Genomic DNA, 21,622 nt, shown 5'->3' on the forward strand with positions numbered 1-21,622 from the left:
GCTGTATATCTTAATTATGTGCTCTGCCTCTTTTCATAAAAGAAGGGGTGACAGAGTCGGCTAGTAAGCCACTGGAGCAGCAGCAGGCTACTAAAATGAGGCCCTTCCAGTCTTTATTGGGCCTCCAGCTCAGCTACTGCATCATTACATGACTTTTAAGCTCTAGACAAAAACAACGTGGAAGCCTCGCACCCTGTGTCTTTCCTGGCATTACACACCTTGCACACAGCACACAATGTATCCTGTTTGTGGTATTCTTTTTTTTATATCAAGTTGTACGCCTTCATAACAAACTGGAACTCCAAAACTTTTCGGGAAGGCTAACGGGCTGTGAAAAGCTGTAATGAGTAAATATCTGAAAGGGTAGAAGGGGGAACAAATGGCCTGAAGAATTTTAGCCCAGTGCTGTGCTCAATGTGATTATCTCTCCTTTCTCCTTGCGGGTCGCAGCTTTAGGGGTCACCCCTGTCTCATAGTCTCTGTCACACACACACACACACACACACACACACACACACACACACACACACACACACACACACACACACACACACACACACACACACACACACACACACACACACACACACACACACACACACACACACACACACACACACACACACACACACACACACACACACACACACACACACACACACACACACACACGGGCTAGGCTTTGCCATTTCAATGACTCAATCACATTTGGAGCTCTCCATCGATTGTGCTCAGTGACCTAGCAAAGGCCCATGTGGCGAGCGTCTGCCCCACCTCTCTGAATTAGACCACGTTTGAATGGAAACCACTATCACGGTCGCCCTGTCCGATAGCCAGGAGGTGGTGCTACCGGGATGTGGAGTACTACTTCGTCTTTTCGCTTAAAGCGCTGAAAGGAAAGCAGGGATTTGTTTGGTAGGGGTTTTTTCATAATAGTGGGGATTTAAAAGGCTTTTCTGACACCTGGAGTTGTAGACACTTCCTCAAAGACACAGACGCACTCTGTTTTACTGTCGGTGTCGATTTAGCGGCAGAGAGCGCTGAGAGGTTCACAGTCAGGTGATGCTGCCTGCTTGAATGCATAAGATTCTCAGACTTGTGAGCTCTTGTTCAGTTGGCTCACTCTAAGGAATGAATGGGTTGCTACATCCCTCCAACCTCAGTGCCTATTCACCCCCGCAATTAAATGTGATGCTTACTCATGCACATTCCTAATGCGCCATTATACACTCACATATACCATACATTTGTACAACAGCTTTGTCGATTTGTACACATGCATGCAGGCATGAGCTCAGCGGCCAATGTGCTGCCGTAGACTGGCTGGCCTACTTGCAGACCCTGCAGTTTGTTTAGCAACACTCCTTTTGACGACGCCCGAAGGGTGCAATTAAGCCCAATTAGAGCCTGTCGGTTTTATTAAGAGGCACAGACTGGCCAGGCTCGGGGGCAGTGAGGGGTGGAGGAGGGAGGAAGAGAAGGAGAGGGAGGAGGAGGAGAGTCTCCAGCACCAGGCTACTGCTGCTCTTGAGGAACTAGGCAAGTACAGCTGAGAGGAAACTGGTGTAAATACACTGCATGCCAACTAAACAGAAATGAAAAGATTAGACTAAATGGCCTTATCAAGTCTTCATAACCAAGTCAGGTTCAGCATGTAACCTCAGGTGCTCTTAGTTTAAATACACAGAGATTACCTTTATGAAGCCACATAAAAAAAACATTTAAAAAGGTACGGTTTTGTGATCAGAGAACCTGAAAGGATCAATGGATGACAAAACTAACTCATCTATAAATACTCATTGGCTACAGTGAATGCAGACATGTGTGGATGCAGATGTCACAAAGCATTTTCGGAAGGGGGTTAGAGGGTGGTGGCTGTGTAGTTATGTGAGCCTGCCCTGATATATCAGTGTAGTTGTGAATAGAGCAATACAGCTGGCTTGGAACAAAAACTGCAGCATCTCTTTCATCAGCAAATCAAAAAAATAAGAAAAAAAAGAACGCAAATGAATGTATCATTTTCCCCTTCACAATTCCTTTTCCGTCGACCCCTCAACAGAGATGTTTACAGATAGCTATCATTCCCCCTCTTTTTCACATTTGTGCTTGGACATGTTTCAAAAGATCGGGCCTTTTCATCTCCCCTCTCGCTGTGAGGAAATTTGCTCCTTAATGGCTTTCAAAACAGGAAGCACAGACAATAAAAAAGGAGAAGTGAGAAGAACGCTTCTCTCCCCAGTCCCCCCTTCAGTCAACGCATCCTTTGCGGAGCTGAGTGCTGCAGCACACTGCTGCTGTGCCAAGGTGCCAACTGTGCCAGTCACACTGACCTCCATCTGCAGGCAACTTGATACCATCTCTCCAACCGCCGCATACACCCACTGAATGGGTTTGCTCAGTCACAGTGAAGTCTGAATGCCATTCAAGGCTCAGGCTTGGAATTGTGTTTCGAGTTTGTGTGCTATTGTATTCTTTGTTCACAGCTGCTGTGTAAAAAAATCCTTTATCACCAAACTGAATACTAAAAGGGTTGTATTGGAGGAATGCACACAGGAATACATTACTGCCAATGTGCAAATCATTCCACTATCAGGCAAATTAAAGTTGATTTTTCACAAGTCTTTATCAATGACCCTCAGAAAAGTAAGGTTCAACTGCTGCGGACTGGCACAAATTACTACTTAGGATGGTCTCTTGCCAAGTACTAGGCTTACTATTTTTATAGTATATGTAGGTGTCTGTTTACTCATGTTGTATTCATAATTCCGCCTCCTGCAGGGCATCCGTGTCCACTGAGTGCCCTTGAACATGCCATGAGTAGTCTTTCTGCGCCTCAACTAAAAAGAGACCTGAAAGACAGCTACACACGCTTCCGCACAGTTGGATAAAACAAACCTTAACCACACAACTCAACCTCACCAAAGAACTTGCTTTTTTTCAAAAGATGTTCAGAGGAATGTTTTTTTTCTATCTCCACGTCTTTGCTTTTCCTCTCCCTGGGTAAAACAAATGCATCATTTTTCAGTTAAAAAAAAAAAAAAAAAAGTATATATATATAGATATAGTTTTTTTACTGCCTCCTTTCCCTCCCATTGTGCCATATCCGTATATGGAAGTGTTCCCTCCCATTGATTTTCTCCCAGCCAGGGCCCTACCCAACACGAGCCGCTTCCTTGCTTGTGTCATCTCCTTGTGCCTTTCTCCTTTTAACTGTGTTTTACTCTTGTGGCATAATATACAACTGCCAAACTGGCAGTGGGGAGGGGGTGTTGCAATGGGAGCCAAAACTGATACACGCACTCAAAAGTTTCGACTATTGATTTCTTTTTGATGCAGATGGAGAAAAAGGAGAACTGTTCAAAGCTGCGGAGAGCCTTTTTGATCACCACTACAGTCGAGCCAGTTGGTAATGTTGTTGGTAGTAAGGCACAAGGATTGCGCATGTTTGTATGTGCATTACATTGCTTTGTTGCGCATTGTGTTTTTGCTCAACCTCTGATTCCACACGGTCAGTAGGCTTATTGAGTGTAAATGTAAATGCGACCAACGCACGCTCTCGTCAAGGCTTGCATCACCAATGCGCGCAGTCGCCTGGAGAAAGTGTCTGATGGAGCACTGATGGAGAATGTCAAAATGTTCAGATTAGGCCTACAGATCCATCATGGAAAAACAAAAAATGCAGGCTTATGAGAAAGCACAAAGACGGGCAGGACTACTCAAGGGAGTTGCCAGGTTTACAGAGCCAAGTAAGAGAAGCCTGAAATGTGCAGTGCAATGAATGAAAGGGGAGAGTGCAGAAAGAAAGTGATATATGTCGGTAATATTCCTGACATCCCTATACTCAACACAGGATACTGAAATCAAAGGCACCACAGAACCATGTGCAGGGATCCACAGATGCAGGGGAAAGCTAGCAGGTGTGTTTTCTATCCACTGCTGCTCCTCATCCACAGCTCCTGCTCCCTGCTCTGCTGGTCCTCTGTGATGTGTGCCTGTGTCCACTGGGGGCTACAATTAGCCCATCAAACTCATTCCAGCCGGGAATCCACGCTGCCTCTCCAATCCCCTTTTCTGGCTCTCCGACGCCTGGGCTCCTCCAAAGAGACAGGCAACTTGTAAGACTAGGGGAGGTAGCCTTTGATGTGCCAGGTTCTGCTGAGGCCTCCCTTTTTGCTCATATCAATGTTGAGGAGATACAATTAAAATGGCGGAAGAGCCAGGCTGACACGGCAGTACGCGATCGTGAAGCTTGTGTGCCATGAGCTCAGCTGTGCGCCCTGGATGCTTGGCCCTCACAGGTAGGGGGTGAACCTCAGTATTAGATCAGATATCAAGTTCCCCAGTGATTTGTGAAGCAATGAGCAGTCACACACCAGTTTAGAGATGTTCTTTATGCCTACGCTATAAATCTGTCTTCTCCTGTCTTCTGATTGGCTGGCACTGTTTCCATCTGTGTCTGTCAGTTTAGAGTGTTCTACCCTGCAGCACAAGTGCAGCGTTTCACAACCTTTTCTGGCCTGCTACCCTGCATTTACTTTAGTGCTGAAACCATATATTTATTGGTCTTTAGAGAATTCATCTATCATTTTCATTATCCTTTGATTGTTGAAGTAATTTATCAAGCAAAAAATAGAATTTGCTTATTTTCTGTTTTATATTAAATTTCATACCTCAAAGTTCTTGGACTGTTGGTTGGACAAAATAAGACATTTGAAGACAGTATCTGGAATATTCATCATTTTTTGACATGGAAATAATGACGAGTTGCAGCTGTAATTAACTTCTCAAATTGATCCTGATACTAGCAATTAAGTTAAGTTCAAATTAAGTGTAACATATTTCCATTTTTCCAACAACCCAAAAATATCTGTATGGACGTGAGTATACACGTCAAAACTATTTTTTTCCCCTAAACAATAAATCAAAATCTATACATTTTGATTCATCAGAGAGAAGGTAACTATGGGCTAATGCTTCATGTGGGCTACCGTGTTATGTTGTGTAAGACACAAGCTCCACTTCTGTCTCTGCTCCAGTGGGGCTCAGTGGCAGACAGCCAGGTAATTACACAGCATTGACTACCAGCCCGGAGAGAAAGGCCCACTAACACACACACACACATACACAAGAACACAAATTTGCATGCACAGGGTATACATATCACATAACCCCACCTGCACACACACATGATATCTTTCTCCCATTCTCTCTCCTCCTCCTCCTCATACTCACACACACACACACAGGCCCCTGACGCCGAGCCAAACACAAGGACTACATTATATCAAGGAGGATTACAATGACTCCGACCTGACCCGGCTCCGCAGCCGCCCTGCCTCTGGCGTAAGTGTGCCTGAATTTACTGTTTGAGGTAAAAGACCACAGTTTAAACAGGTGTGTACTTATGCAGATGTTCATTTTGAACATGTGGTTTGCATTAACTGCTGCTGCGGGGCCAATGTGAGCTTTCACAGGAGCAGAAGTCAAGCCCAAGATGTCATTTGGGGTTGGTGATCTATTCACTTTCAGTTCCCTGGATTAAGGAAGGGAATTTTGTTCCTCGAAATTCCAAAACATACATGTGTGAATTAACTATTTAGAGCTACCCTTGCGCAAAGTATGAGTAGACTGCTTTAATCTCATCTGTATTTTTGCTTTTTGTCTCAGTTTAAGAGCAGAAGTAGTGATAGACATATTACAGATGACTTAGCAACACTTTCTTGCACTTTATCTGCTCCGTTTCATTCATTTGCCCGAACTTGAAGGTGTACAATGATTTAGTATAACATCACATTTTCTTAAAGCCCTAGCAACAGCTTCAAACATCCACAACACAAGGACAACACAATGGTGCATAACAGAGAAATGACGAACTCTGCCACAGTCTAACATATTTTAAAGGTGCAGCGTGTAGGATTTAGAGGCATCTAATGGTGAAGTTGCAGACTGCAACCAACCGAGTACCCCTCCCCCTCCCCTTCCAAGCATGTGGGACAACCTACAGTGGCCATGAAAGTGATGAAAAATGTGAAAGCCTCTCTCTAGAGCCACTGTTTGGTTTGTCCGTTCTGGGTTACTGTAGAAACATGGGGATATAAAGATATAAAGGGCTCATTCTAAGGCAACGAACACTCTTATTTTAACGTGATTATGCACTGATTAAAACATACTTATGGATATTATATTCATTTTCAAGTCTGTTCCACTAGATGCCAATAAATTCTACACATTGCACCTTTAAATATCCTTAGAGTTGGTTGTTAACAGTTTGTTATTCTTCACTATTCCAAACAGGCTTGCTTTTAGTAAGAACACTGTAAAATAAAAATGTCAAGAGTGCAATGACAATTCATCATGGTAACAATTATTTTCATTACAGTGAGCACATTAATATTTCAAAACCCCAATATAAAGTTGTAAATTGAATGAATAAATGGCTGGAGTACAGCAACAACAAGGGTTAGCCATTTCAATCTGACGTTACACATGCACCAAAAAGTGACTTGGCATAAAGGCAACTAAATTGCACCAACAAAACAAAAGGGAAGTCATGCTTCAAGGAAGCAGGAGGTATTCTCTGTCCCTTGTTGGTTATTCCAGACTTTTTCTGAAGAAAGAATCTTGTTTAACAAAAACTGCCATGGATTCCAGTGAATGTCAGTGAGAATCAAGCGAGCTATTCATGCTGCCAGTTGATTTAGGCACGCCTCGCTACACACCAATCAGCCTGGCCCCTGCCTCGCCAGCCACTCACTTGTCTGCCATTCCAACACAAGATGGAGACAGTGCCAAAAGTTCCAATTAAAGTATCCATTTGTGATGTCTGTGCAGAAAAAAAGAACAACAGAAAGAAAAACAAGTACCAGGCTTTTTCGATAGCGTAGGAGAAAATACAACAAAAGCTGCCAAAATTCTGTGGACAAGCCACATTCTTAAGAGTTTTCTGTCTACACAAACTAAATAAGTGTTAAGTGTGTGTATGTAGGCAGAGTGTGTGCGCGTGAGAAAGAGAGACAGACAGCGTGTGCGTGCATGGGAGTGGGAGCGTCTTGTTGTGGAGGAACAGAGCATGTTGCAGATAAGAGGGCGACGCTGTTCAAAGAAAAAGGCAGGCCGGTAAAGTGTGCGCCGATTCGACATCATCGCCTTACTGTCCCTTAATGAGCCTGTAGAGGAAGTCTGGTGTCCATAGAATCCGCTCCTGTCTAGCTCCAATCACACTGCTGGGCTTTTTATTCAAATCTCACACACAACTGTCACACAGCCAGTCTGGCCGCGCTGTTTATCTTACTCCAGGAGGATGTTAACAAGACAAATGAATGAATAAATACACAAATAATGCGTTTAGGTAATGTTAATAATGTATGAAATGGAAGCTGCTTTCTGACAGTAGCGCTGCACTAAGGCTTCTTTCCAACTTTAGTGACAGGCTTGTTTATTCTTTTCCCAGCATGCAATTCTTTGCATCTTTCAATTCTTTCAATGGCGATGTCTGGCCAGTGCTGAGTGTCTATAGCACATATCTCGCTGATGAGAAAAAGTGGTCTGACACATTAGTTTAGACTTCTCTCCCATGAAAAAAACCAGCCCATATACCATCAGGATTGAGCCATCTCTCCCTTCATCCAAAAACTCTAGTATGATGATCCTCCTTAATCTCATGGAATCCGGGTCTCCTTTTCACCCCATCACACTCCCCTCCTGCTATTACATGACTGATTTTTTTAACAGACATTTTTATAGGCTACTCAATTAGAGCACATTTTTTGAAAGGCTGGATAAATAAATGCGAAAGCGTGTGCGCACCTGCACAGGTATGCAAGAGCAGTCAAGTCGCAACGTCACCTGCCTCAAAGAAGTGTCCCAAACTTCCAAGACTATTAGAAAAAACTAAACAAAAACAAAAACAGGAGGCAAAGAGAAAAAAAGAAAAAAACGCTCAAAGAAACTGACTGGGTAGGAAAATAAGTCTCACATCAAATTCTTTCCCGGGCCGAGACAAAAGCAGGGCCCGGCATTCAGACACAGACTTGGAAGATGGAGAAGGAAAAAAAATAACAACGCACACATCAAAACCAGAGCCAAACAAATCCAAAAGAAGCTCAGATAGGTCTTCACTGGAACTGCCAAGAGAAATAAAATCAAATAAATTGGGGGGTTAGTCTCGTTCAGGCTGGTCCAACAAACCTGAAAACACTGTTTAGAATATACGAGGAAGGTGACGGAGGACGATGCTAAATGACTCAGAAAGCAGATACCCAGTGTTTACCCCTGCAAACTCCAAAGAAAAGCCCCTCTCCTGTTATAAGGGGGTGGGAACAGAAAACTGAATTCAAAGCAGCTTAAGTGCTCTCTGGAATCACTCAGCATTCCAGCGACTTCAACACGCACACATCCACAGAGTTCAAATATGACTGTGACAGTGTATTCATCCATAACTGTAAATTGTTCTTTGGGGAATTTGGCGGGGCTTCACATCACCCCCCAATCTCTCCCCACACTCAAGCTCCCCCTCTTCTTCGCTTTCTCTTTCCAAAACACTGTCTCCATCACTCTCAATCACAAGCTGCATGTACACGTATATACACACACAACAGACAGTCGCCATAGAGATTGTGGGATCGCTCATCACTAAGTCATTACAAAACCAGAGAGGCCACATGGTGATCTGAGGTCTAATAATGAAGGACGCACCAATAACTTGTTTGGTGCGTCCTTCAAACTCCTTTTGTAGTTCATTTCAGAAAAATTATTATTTTACTTAAATCTTTCAGGTACATTTGTTGAAATCATAATAACGAGTGAATTCTAAAACACTGACATCTCTCAGTCTCAAAGCTTAACTGGTGCTACTGGATTCTTAGTGATAACAGAGAAAAACTAAGTGTTTGGACCACTTATCAAGACAATATGTATATTCTTAAAGGTATACTATGCAGGAATTGTCAGTTGTTCTTTGTAAACACACAGCATTCAAAGTTGGCCCATCCTACCCGGTCCAACGAGTGAGAGGGATCACATACTGACGAGAACGAAGCCGTAAATCAGAGTACTAAAACTTTATTTTCTGGTTGTTTCACAGCGGTTACTTTCTAAAGCACAAATAAACACACCCACTCTCTGCTCTGCGTGTGTGTGTCGGTCAAACAAACACACCGTCAGCAGAGGAGCAGAACACAGCAGAGGAGGGAGACGGAGAAGCAGAGGAAAAACTGAATCAAATAAAAACACAGCGATGTAATCTGTGATCTCACACCCTGCATGCTATCATTGGCTGGGGGGCTACACACCCACTGCCCAAAAGGTTGCAGCCAAATGAGAAGCTCCAGGTCTGAAAAATGAAGCCAAACCTAAGTGGCTTAAACTTGCATTCTTTCTAATGGCCAGCAGGGGGCAACTCCAGTGGCTCCAAAAAGAAGACCAATTGTATGGAAGTCTATGAGAAATGATCCAACTTCTTACTCTTTTACCTCAGTGAACACTTTCCTGGTGAGTTTATATCCTGTTTTAGCATTATCACAGTTCACCATAGACTGAAATACACTGTGCTGACCAAGCTAGCAGCCAGCGCTAGGGTCAGCTCCAGCTGCTTCTCTGGTCCAAATACGGTCACTTCTGGCTCCAAATATTAAAGATGACGACGGTTATATCAAAGATCATGACAGTTATAGTGACTACATCCATATTATTTATAGTCTACGGTTGCAGCCCAGAAGTGTCCTGAACACAGAAAAATAATAAGAAAATAATAAATTACAGGCAGAGGGTGGGGTCTCTGCAGAAAAATAAATTGCCACACACTTCTAGTGGGTCATAAGTGATGATTGAGAGGGATATCTCTTTTTTGTGACAGAGTGAACCCAGGTCACCAGTTTTCCTCAAACTGCCTGCCATAAACACGTATTCATGTCCAAGTCCCTGATATAAAAACAATGACTTAAACAAGACATCCAACGCTGTCCTCAGACTTTTACAGATCAGATAAACAGCTACCCTCAACTTCTCCTCTGCTGCTTCCCACAACTTTATTCTGGTTGTTGTTCTTCTTCTAGTAGTTAACTGACAGCTTCCTACAGATAGAGAAACCCTGACTTTTCTTTGTTGCAATTGGATGGCATTAATACACACAGAGAGAAAAAGAGTGTGCTCCTTTAAAAAGTTATTCCCAACTTCAGAAAGAAGCTTGTTCCATATTTTTCAACATCTTTTTTGACTTAACAAAAGGTTGATGATTTATTGATGCTCATGTACGTGAAGTATATGCATGCTGGTGTCTGTGTGCACACGTGTGTCAATGTCAACACTCAGGAGCCAAAAACTACTCTAAATTCTGCAGGCCACCCCTGGGATATTCACTAAATCACTTCACCCTGTTCTCAAAAGTTCACTTCCAAACTTCCTGGAAAAAGGAGCAGACATTTCTGTGGAATAACAAAGAGGGTTAGTGAGAGTAATAACATTGTGTTTAATCCCACACAATTCTGCCTCGTACCAGAGTGAGAACAGCAAGCCAAGGGGGACTTGCAGCAAAAACAAATCAATGCCGCTGCAGACGGGATGTGTGTTAGCAACGCATAGCAACAGAATCAAGTATCAGGAGTTTATCTTTCACAAAAAGTCTACAAATTACCCAAATGACGCGTCACCGTGTGGTTAAGTTGGGAAAAAACAAAACAACAAAAATCACCAACACAAACATTTTCCACTGAGTAGAAAAGTTATGTATTAACACTGAATTTCCCCTTGCCCTCTGCTCTCCTCCTGCACCCTTCTTCCCTTTCTACATAGGTCCCCTCCTCTTTTGTGGCTCAGCTCAAACCTCAGCCCCTTCCATACTGCTGCTGAGAAAAAAAAAAAAACAAGGTCACGGATCGCCTTACTCCAGCCTGCCTCCGTATGGTCACAACCCTCCTTCCCTCCTCTCCTCTCCCCTCCCCTCCACACCTTCCCCTACCAGCCCCTCTCACTCTAAACCTCATTCCATCACTGTGGCCAAATCCGCCTCATCCATCCTCCCTCCCCTCCCTTCTTTCTACACTCCCACCCTTCCCGTGCCCTCAGCCCAGTGCTAATTGGTAAATCTGTTGAACCATGCCAGCCCCAACAATGAGACACCTGGAGTTCTGTCAAAACAAGTTTCCCTGTGAAACAGCCTGCAGTGTTAATACAGTAGCGTAGGGAGCTGCTGGGCCTGTTGTCGTTCATGAGGCTGGCCGCAGAATGGAGCAGGGGGATCGGGCTATCAGGGGAAATTCATCAAGGATGAGCGTGCTGGACAGTTAGTCTGTTAGGAGTGGTTCATCATAAATTAGATTATTGATATCACTCCTGAACTTTGATCCTAATTCTGTGCGCAAATGAACTATGACCAAATAATGATTGCCACATCTTTCTGAAGACTACTCTGTTGTGTTTTTTATTTGTATCTTGTCGCTCAGTATCCGCCTTCACACGGGCCTGCAAGTTCCATCTCTGGGTTAAATGAGTTCACACTGTCGTATGCAAACACATGAAAGTTATAATTTGACCTGACCTACCCTTGACTACCTGTCATCTAAAACTCAAGTCACACCTTAGGCGCAAGGATACTACACATACGCTGGTGTAGACAAAGGTGTGTTTGTAAGACACAAACACACACATGCAGAAAGACAGACAGGCACACCCAACAGTGATCCTGCCAGACCTTGTCAAACAAGTTCTGGCAAAGGCGCTTGTATAATAGAGGGAGGGGAGGCAGGCAGCAAGTCGACATGCGGAGAGGAATGGTTTTTTTGTTGTTGTTCCTTGTTCCTTTTTTTCTCCCCCCCAAATCCTAGTAGGCTACACCGTCACATTAATAGCTGTTTGCACAATCAAGAATGATTTACCTCCTTTCTTTTTTCAGAAGGACTCATGTTATTTACTGCCAACAAAGATCCTGCATGGTGTGCAAAATCAACAATCAATTGATTAGTCAAACAATTCAAGTAGGCAATCCACAGAGCTGCAGTCGCCTCAGAGGAGATTAATAAATTCTCCTTTGGGCTTCGCAATGCAAACGTCCTCCCAGCTTCACAGAACCTAAGTGGAGCAGACCTAAACACGACTCACTGATGTCCTCAGCATGTCAGCTCTGCCGTAAGATCAAGACTAACTTTATTTACATTTAGACTCCACTTTCTTTGAATAACAGCTTCTATTTAAGATGTCATGTTCAGGTGAAGTCATCTATAAATCAAATCATCAACCGGTGGACGTGAGCAACGCTTTGTTTGGCTCGTTCCATCTTATTATTTTTAATTCAGAGCCAGTTACTGTTAATAAAGAGAATTTTCTTCCAAACAGCTGCTTCAGGAAATACAAGCAACAGAAAAAAAGGAAAGAAAAAAAAAATCCCTCCTCCTTGGATTGTAGACTGATTCAAACCAAATATATCCACATTTTTTGTGACAATGACTCCCCCAAGCTAAAAAAGGTCAGGCGCAAGACAAATAAAGAAGGCAAACAGTATCTCTGACACACAGAAATGAGTTAAAAGCCAAACAAAGCTGAACAAGAAACATAACACGACTGTCTCATGAAGCTGGACGCTCTCTAATGGTTTGTTTTCTCTTTTTTTAAATAAGCACGTCAGTCAAATGTGTGAGGAATGTACCATCTGAAATACCCCCATCTCCACAAATCCCATCACCTGTATTTTGAACATGAGAAAAGCACATCAGCATCAAAGCAGCAGCACTGAATTAGCACAAAACACAACAAAGCATGATCATCATCATCATCATCATCACCAGGATTTAGGGTTTTCATTCATTATTTTCGGGTTTAAAATCATCATTTTGTTAAATCAGTTTGTTAATTTGTGTGTTGAATCAGCCAAAAAAAAACCCAACAAGATATTTTTGGAATTCAAAGGTCTCTCACCAAATGAAATTGGTGAAGGCTCAGATCTGACTGTCCGGGGAATTCCCAGCAGAAGGGCCCCTGAAAGGCAAAGATGGATGTTCCCAAGTCACACAATTATATCAGCACTCCATCTCACTCCTACACACACACACACACACACACACACACACACACACACACACACACACACACACACACACACACACACACACACACACACACACACACACACACACACACACACACACACACACACACACACACACACACACACACACACACACACACACACACACACACACACACACACACACACACACATCTGCACACAATTCCAGCAGGCCAGGGTTTATGCAAAAGGAAATGTGTTCTCCCTGGATATAATGCATCCCCTGGCTTTTTAGTTATTTAAACTACTACCCTCATCTCTGCTGGCTCAGCTTTCTCCTGGGTGCATGTTCGACCCCATTATTACTCATTTTTACACAGAGAGAATAGTAGAACAGCGGCTCTGCACTGGTTACAGGGCCGTTGGTACTGGCTGGCTGGTTGTTAAAACAATGTCACATTTGCTAGAACATTTTATCTCCTCAGCAGCCACACCTTCACAGATGTTCAGGAGCAGTCAGCTGATCTGAGGATTCACTGTCACCACCAAACTTTGCTGCTGACTTCTAAAGGTTCAAATAAAGTAAATCAATGTAAGAAAATGTGCTGATAGTGGCTTCCCAGACCAGTAACTTCTCCAAAATGTTATTACTTCACTCAAAACTGACTTAACTGACTTACAAATACAAGTTTTTTAAAGGCTGTCTGGAAGATATGTATCAACTGCCCCTAAGAGCAATAATCAGATATATCATCATACCTCTCTTTGTCAGATATCAGTAGATAATAGAGGACAGGAAAGGAAGAAAAAAGGAAGGAAATAGGTAAAGGGAGATATTGATTTCCTAAGGAAGAAAGGACACACTAGTAGAAGTCTCAGAGCATGCAGAGAAAAGCAACATGGCCTTTAGTTTACTGAAGGGCTCCAGTGCCTAAAAGCTACTGTGCAGGTCGCTTTCTCTGCACTGAGATCACTGGGCTCTATTTGTACTTGTGCTTAACCCCGGGGCCAGATAGATAACTTTTCATAACAGCCGTACAGTGAACACTGTGGTTATAGGTGAAACACACACACACACACACACTTGCGCACACACACTCGCAAATACAAATATGTGTTACCCTTTTTATAAATGTGCGTGTCCGACATAAGAGTCACACTTTCCCTGGGGTAGCGTAAGTTCACAGGGGTTATATAACAGTCAAATACCACAGCAAGGGAAAAAAAGAGAGGACAATGGCCCCGAAGCTATTCACACACACAGAGGCAATACAGAAAGCTGTTATTCACATTTCCTACAATCAGAACGTTCTGACTTTTTAAATACTTATTAGTTTTCACTTGTCATGGGTGTTGTTTGTTTAAACCCGGAGGGTCATTTTTTGGGGGGGCATCTTCACTTTAAAATGTTTAGGTATTCTGTCAAGTCCATAAAGGGACAAGAAGTCTCTTCGGTCATTGTTGTGGTGTTGTTGCTGACTAAGCCAACACTGAGTGGATTGTCTGTGGGAACAAGCAGCCGTCCAGACTGCTGGACAGATACAATGACTGAGGTGCTCTCATTTTCATTGTCACAGTTCCCGGGCCTGACGCCACGTCTCGACAGCCTCAGATTTTGGCCCGAGCTGATGATGTAAGCGTGACCCCTTGAACAAGCGTCTTGTCTGGAGAAGACAGTGAGAGACAGCGGACAGGCACAATGGACTTTTAAGTCTGGATCATGTGGGGAAGGCGTGGGCAATACGGATAAATATAAGATATGTGTAATATTGTACAGCTGTGTCAAATATATGATATACTACATTTTCTGGGAACTCAACTGAGAAAATATTTCTAATCAAAATAAGAGAGAAAGAGATAAGAGTCTAATTTTGGCTTATTCTGTGAATTAAATACCTTTTTTATTTTTTATATATATATATTTGTATATAACAGCCCCAGGATCTAAAAGCAAAACAATAAATAAATGTGTGAGAAATGAGCTTTCTCTCACAGCAAAAGCTAAGGTTGATAGAGGGATGCATTCACAGAAAGAAGACAAATGAAGGGGGGGGGGGGGGGGGGGGGGGGGGGGGTTTGGAAAAAGGCTGAAAAAAGGAGGGAAAGAGCAGCTTAAGGTCAGCATAAGTCAGGATAGAGAAAGCCTTCTAGGTAAAGTCCTCAGGACAGTGTGTGGGTGGTGCCTGCTGACCATGGGGTCGTTAATTAACAGCGGAGGAGGCAAGGCCTCCCAGAGTCCTGAGCGATTGTCTGGCCAGCCCAGGTGCATGGCCCATTCAGACCACAGTAAGCTCCCTTTATCCCTATTTCTGCAGAACGGACAGAGAAGCGGTCAAGGAGGGTGAATGTGATCCCGGCTCTGTCTTTTCTAACACTGACTTAGAGTAGCAGTCACATGGCCATCCAGTCCTTTGGCCCATTGTAGGGATCCACAGAGTCATTGTGGCGTGTCTTTTCTTAACGCTCAGCTAAGATGCAGCACGGTTGAGTTTTTTTATGATATCAAAAACATGTCAGCTCTTTTCACAAAGCCTCATTTCCAGTACGCATTCTCTGGAGTAACAAGTTGGACTGAATGGGAATAAAATAAGCATGTTCACTGGTTGTAAAGGCTCAGGTGGGAGGTCTTGCCAGCCATAAAAATGGCCAGATTCCATCACTTCCTCCACACTAATTATCATACACTTGGAGCAAGTGCCCTCCCTCTCTTCATGCCTGGGCCCATGCTTCACTACCTCTGACTGACACACACACACACACACACACACACACATACACACACACACACTATGAAACACAGCGAGGCGCAGTTGGGAAATGGTTAACACTCCAGCCGTCCCCTGCTGCCATTGAAAGCCCACAAAACAATGGAGACATTGTTCAACCAGGGCTAGGCTCTAGACGCTAAGGCTGTGTATGCATGTGTGAGTGTGTGTATATATACGTGAGTGTGTGTGTGTGTGTGTGCACGGGAATGTCAGGAAAGGAGTTTGTGTGTGTATGCTCTTGACATGTGCACGTTTCTGCCCCAATTCCCAGAATGGCAAATTAAGAAACATGATTCAATCAGACTGGCTTGCATCACAGTGATAAAAAAAATGCTTCTACACTTCATTCAAGAGGAGCCTTTTTTTTTTTTTATCTAAAAAGGGGGGGAAAAGTTTGAGCACGTGACTGGGAGACGTTATGCCAAATAATGTCATGACATTTCTAACATGAACCTGGATTCCAGCGTAGTCCTGTACCGCAAGATTGCTCTCAACACACACAAACTTCGAGTGGATTTAAAAAACAATCTGGTATGGTATATTATGTTGTGTTACTGGGTTAATGCAATAATCACTGTAAAAGTAGTAAATAAAACTAAAAACTAAAAACATAACATCTTAAATTCATCCACCACCAGATTTTAGCTACTTCCTGCTACTCTTCAAGTCCTAAATGTAAAAATTAAAACATCACAATAAAAAAACAGAGTTGGCTAAACAAGGACCTGTTCATGATCTCTCCCTCAGGAGCTGTGTGAGGCATAAAAATGCTTCTTGGAGTCTCTCCCTCACAAAAAAAAAAAACACATCAATAGGTGGATAAATATTGAATAACTCTAAGCCAATGGCATAAAAGTTCAGCGGCGGCAGGTTTTGAGGATGCCTGCGGGGCGGTCAAGCACTTCAAAAAGGTCCTGCGTGGCTCCCTTTGAGGGCACGGTAAACCGGGGCATACAGCGTGCCCTCAGAAAGACCAGCCTGCGTGAGGTCACTTCCTCTTTTCTCAGCTGATCCTCCAGCATTCCCCCCTTTCGACCGAGCCTTCGAGCCAGAAACGAGGCCGTCTGTCTGCATCTCCGTCCCTGTCCATCTTCCCTCTGCCACTCTCCTCCGCCATGACTTTCTAACAGGCTTTATCTACAGCCATCTATATCTTTCCCGCAATCTCTCACTGTCTTTCTATTGTTGTCTCAACTGGCTCAGGGTCACTTAGACTTTAGATCGCTCTTATCTAGCGGACCAATCGACTGCTTCTTATCACTGCCGGTGCAGCCTTGCTAGCACTCCAGGCATGGAGAGGTCAAGGTGCCTGAGTATTTCTCCGCATTTGTAAACAAAAAGAAACTACTGTTTACAGCCCAATTTATTGATAAGGGGATCACGTACTGGACCATGCAGGCCATTGTGAAGAAAAAAAAAGAGAGAGGGAGAAGTTTGACTGATTGAGTGACACCAGTGGGAGTCCGTGTGGGGTTATCATTGGCATTCACGATGCTGTCCACAGTAATCTGTCTTTTCTATATGTACGACAGCCAGTATGATGCAAACCAGGGAAACATTCAATCACACTTCCTTCCCAGTCAGAGGTGGATGCTGGAGCAGGATGGAAGGAGCGCCAACAATACAAGCTGCATTTCACATTCAATTTCATCACTTGCGCTAACAGCAAGTTGTGTGCCTATGCCGCGATGCTGCAATGCCTCTGATCTTACCAGCCTGTGTACTCTATCAAACAGATCACAGTGGGGCTGGGCAATATGACCACAAATATTACAATATATTCTCTCATATTGATCAGCGTCAGTACTAATAACGATACGTGTTTAATAGGGCTCTCAGGGCTCCATTCTGCTTTTCTTTCTTTCTTTTTTGCTAAAGCCAGAAGAAAGAAAGAAAGAAAGAAAGAAAGAAAGGGTTCATTTATGTTGCACATGCTGAGTTATTGATCGACAAATCCAACTGTTTTCTTGAACCATCAAAAACACCTTTTGGATTTGGAAGATACTCTTAACTTCATTAGTTTATTAGTTGTGGCTAAAACTTGCCTTATTATCTGGAGTTAGAAAACTCAGGTCACGGTAAGGCCGATCTGTGCCCAAAACTGAACAGAAGTCCAATAATGGATCAAATACTATTGACAAACAAACTGAAGAACAGCTGTAAAAATGGCGTTTTAAAAACAAACCAACAAAAAAAAAAAATCAGCATTGTAGTGTGCATTCTGTTTATTGACATTTTTATTCTTGAACTTGCTGTTTCCACAGAGGTATTAGCAATTTGCAAGCTTCATCTGGCATACCACAAACCTGTATGCTCGAGGGGATGTTAATTTTCATGTGGTGGGAAAACTTTGTAGTGACTAACATATGCTGCTCAGTATTCTTTTTAACTCAAGATAACCAAAAATCCGCCATATGACTGAGGTTTTGTTTTGTTGACTGAAGTTTGTTTTCACTTAACAGCCAATTTTTGTGCTTTGTGATGAGTTGTGGGTGTTGCCTGTTTGTTCTGAGCCTCGACTGTTTGTAGGACAACTTTCTGTGTACATTGAGAAGAACAGATGCTTAAATACGTTTTCCCAAAAACATGAGCGATGTAATTAAACAAATAATTACATCTATCTTGTGATGTTTCTTATTTATTCTAAAAAGTTGGAACTGCAAAGAATACATTTTGTTGTTCTCAAACTTCATTTAAAAGTGAATCGTAAAGCGGGCGTTGAGGTGGATGTGAGGTGGTAAGTATTTACAGCCATATGACTCATAGCAGGATAAAACCGCAAGTATTTACCTGCAGCTTTTGCTGCCTACGACCAGTTTAATGACTTCATAGGAGTTGGGACTCTTTTCTTCAGCGTCTCCTAAAATAACATAGCAAGAAGAGGCCCCTGAACTCTTTGGTATAAAAATAACACAAGCATCGCAGGGGAAGATAAGAAGGGCCTGAGCAGGGTTTGTTTTGTTCAGAATAACACTGTCATCGCAAGTTCTTTGTCTTAAAGACAACTTTTGACAACGTTTCTGTTTCAAATAAACAGCCTTGTCGACTCCTGCTATTTTAAGATGTGCTTAACTTAAATGGGCAAAACACCAAAGAGGCCTTGGTTTGCCAACTTTTGAGTAATTGTTAGAAACGGTATTTATTTCAGACTGTAAAAGTAACTGAACTGATCAAATGTCAAATGTGATTCAGTGAGACAGTCTTCTTGATAGTGTAATTATGTGGTTTTGTGTGAGTTCTAGAGGTAATGACTACAAACTGTGTTGTTGCACAGAAACAAAAAGGGTCAACCGTGTAGTATTAGCTCCAGCACTGGGCTGTTACCACAGGAGATACTGTATTCATGAGCCTACAAACTTGGAGGGCTTCTCCATCTAAAAATCGTTACGCGCTTTTCAAATTGTTCATTTTCATAACAATATGCACGACTCCGAAACAAAAGAAACAACTGTGCTCATAATGGCCCGGGGCATTCATGGTCACCTCACTAATTCTGCTCATTCCCCACTCTCATTGATTTTCCTGGCTCGCTAACCCGGTGACCACATACGTACACCTCCCTATGTTTAACCTTTCTGCTGACCTCCTGAAAACTTTATGCCTTTGGGTAACGACTAAGTTCACGTACAACTGTTCGTTCTACAGCTGCTAGCCTCTTCGATATTGACATGCCTGGGGTGGATGCTCTGTTATGTGTATGTACAGCAAATGCCCTTACGGCTGTCCAGCCAACTCTCCTGCCAGAGTACTCCTCCAACTCCATGGATAGGGTAATCAATGTAGAAGGAACGCCCACACTTCCCTCAAAGACATTATGTTAGCAGCCCAGCATTAGCTCACTTTCCTGAAAAACTTGTCAACATTAGACCTTTTTTCCATATCCATCTGGCTCAGTAAAAGGCTAGACTGGGAGTTATCATTTTCTGAGGGATTACAAGTGGTGTGCCTGTCCAAAATAACAATTGCTGTACCTGCCACAGTTGTAGCCCCGACTGACCACTCTCCAACTAGTCCAAATCTACATGTATATAAAAACTGCAAGTTTACATAACACTGAGTGGGTGTATTAGTGAGTCTGTTTTAAGGGTAAATGCAGACAAATATGCATTTTCCAGTCCAAACAGCCATTTATGGAAAATCAAGGGGGACTATAACCCTGAGGATGTTTTCAGGATGGATGAGAGAAGAAAAGCAGGATTTTTGTTTGTCTTTCTGTCATGAAGAGGTGAAGAAGAGCTGGGAAACAGAGGAAAAGTACCGAGCGTAGTGTTACTTACAACGATGTGTGCCGGTGACGGGGACCTGGCATCTTTAAGTGCTTGTCTACTCTGAAGACCTCCTGGTTGAACATCTAGCAGGGGCCATTTCATCTGTAGGTACTGAATGGTAGGAAAGGAAACAGAATGGAAAGAAAGAAAACAAAACATGTTAACAATGCAGAAATCAAAAACCAAAAGAACAACTTAAAATAAGACAAAAAAAGGTAGACGACATTTCTGGATGGGTGTATGGGTGTGGAAACAGAAAAACATGGAGCGGCAAATGAAAATCTTGAGGCGGATGGTAGATGAAATGAAGATGGCCTCAAGTGTGCAATATGAGAATTCAGCAGGAGTGCACATAGAAGTTGAGTAAACTAAATCACACAATTATTTCAGAGATATACAAAACAATACTGCTCTTGTTCAGAGCGAGCAGGAACTTCTAAAACAAACTCTTTGGTTTCAGTTTGAGACGAGACATTGAACTGACTCATGGCTTTGGAGTAGGGGGGGGGCAGAGGTTAAGAGTAGTACTGTACACAACTTGTGGCTTTAAGATGACCTTAATGTCATAAATGTGACTGTTGTCGAGACTTTTATTGGAACCCATAAAGAAGTTAAAGCGTGGCGTCTCACCACGCTCCTCTGAGGCTAAACCTCCTGACTGCTCCCATAAATGATTGACTTGGCCTCTATCAGAAGTCACTCTCTTTCTGTTTCCCACACACACAGAAAAACAGATAAGCAGAAACAAGGGGTCATGAGAAACATCTGTCTGTGTTATAAAATGGGTGGAGGCTTTATAATTTGATGACACGTGTTGTGTTGAGTGTTCTACCTAAAACGGTCCATCTTGTACCTTTTTCCTGGAATGGCCTTCCCTCATTATCTCCATGTTTCAATCATAATAAAACGTGGCAAATATCCGCAACTGCTGTCATTAAAGCTATTTTGCACGTATCATATGATATCACCTGCCATGCAAATCATCTCAGTCGCTACACTGAGTCCATACAGCAAACTCTGTAGATTTGTCAGCCACAGACTGCCTGGTCTTGACCGTGCTGCAGTATGTGGTCCAAACTGTGCTTATCAATGTCACAGCCACCTAGTATGAGGAAAAGAGGTCACGGTAGCCGTTTCAGTTCCAAGGCATTTGTAATGGGTGCTTCTCTGACCGCACCGAAAGAGGGAAACTTCTGTTGAACTGTATATATGGACTGACAACTGTAAACAATGTAACACCAATGACCTTTGCAAATCTGCTCTATCAATTACATTAAAGATGAGATGAGATTAGCTCGCAATTACATTTGAAGAGGCCAGTTTGAGTTCAGTTAAAAAAAGATATGCTAAACACTTGAAAAATCCACAACCTTTTTTCCCGAAGACAAATGTGAAAAAGCAGAATCAGGGATAATTATTAGTGTGGGCCAATTAAAACAAAAGGGAGCAGCATTGCTTTATTTGGTGACCTAAAGGCAGACTCGTGAATAGGGATATAGTTTAAACTCCCCATTATTTAGAGGCCTCAATTTTTGTAGTTTGATCCTATCTGCCTCCTATCAAATTATATTCCCCGAGTGATTGAGATC

General features: G+C 42.9%; 1 protein-coding gene across 23 annotated transcripts in view; it reads right to left on the minus strand.

The window, feature by feature from the left end:
- Positions 1–21,622, minus strand: part of tcf7l2 (transcription factor 7 like 2) — a 90,820-nt gene that overhangs the window by 39,704 nt on the left and 29,494 nt on the right. For 13 of the 23 annotated variants that reach the window (XR_009927653.1, XM_062443023.1, XM_062443040.1 and 10 more), the window contains exons 4-5: positions 20,043–20,144; positions 12,907–12,966 (exon numbers count right to left, since the gene is read on the minus strand). Coding sequence is in view for 22 of the 23 variants with exons in the window: in XM_062443023.1 (XP_062299007.1) it covers positions 12,907–12,966; positions 20,043–20,144 (162 nt within the window). In the remaining variant the exon portion in view is untranslated. The remainder of the gene's footprint in view (positions 1–12,906; positions 12,967–20,042; positions 20,145–21,622) is intronic. The other 10 variants (XM_062443031.1, XM_062443029.1, XM_062443042.1 and 7 more) reach the window with 1 other exon arrangement.

Source organism: Scomber scombrus, chromosome 21, assembly GCF_963691925.1.
Source record: "Scomber scombrus chromosome 21, fScoSco1.1, whole genome shotgun sequence".
Classification (NCBI taxonomy): Eukaryota; Metazoa; Chordata; class Actinopteri; order Scombriformes; family Scombridae; genus Scomber; species Scomber scombrus.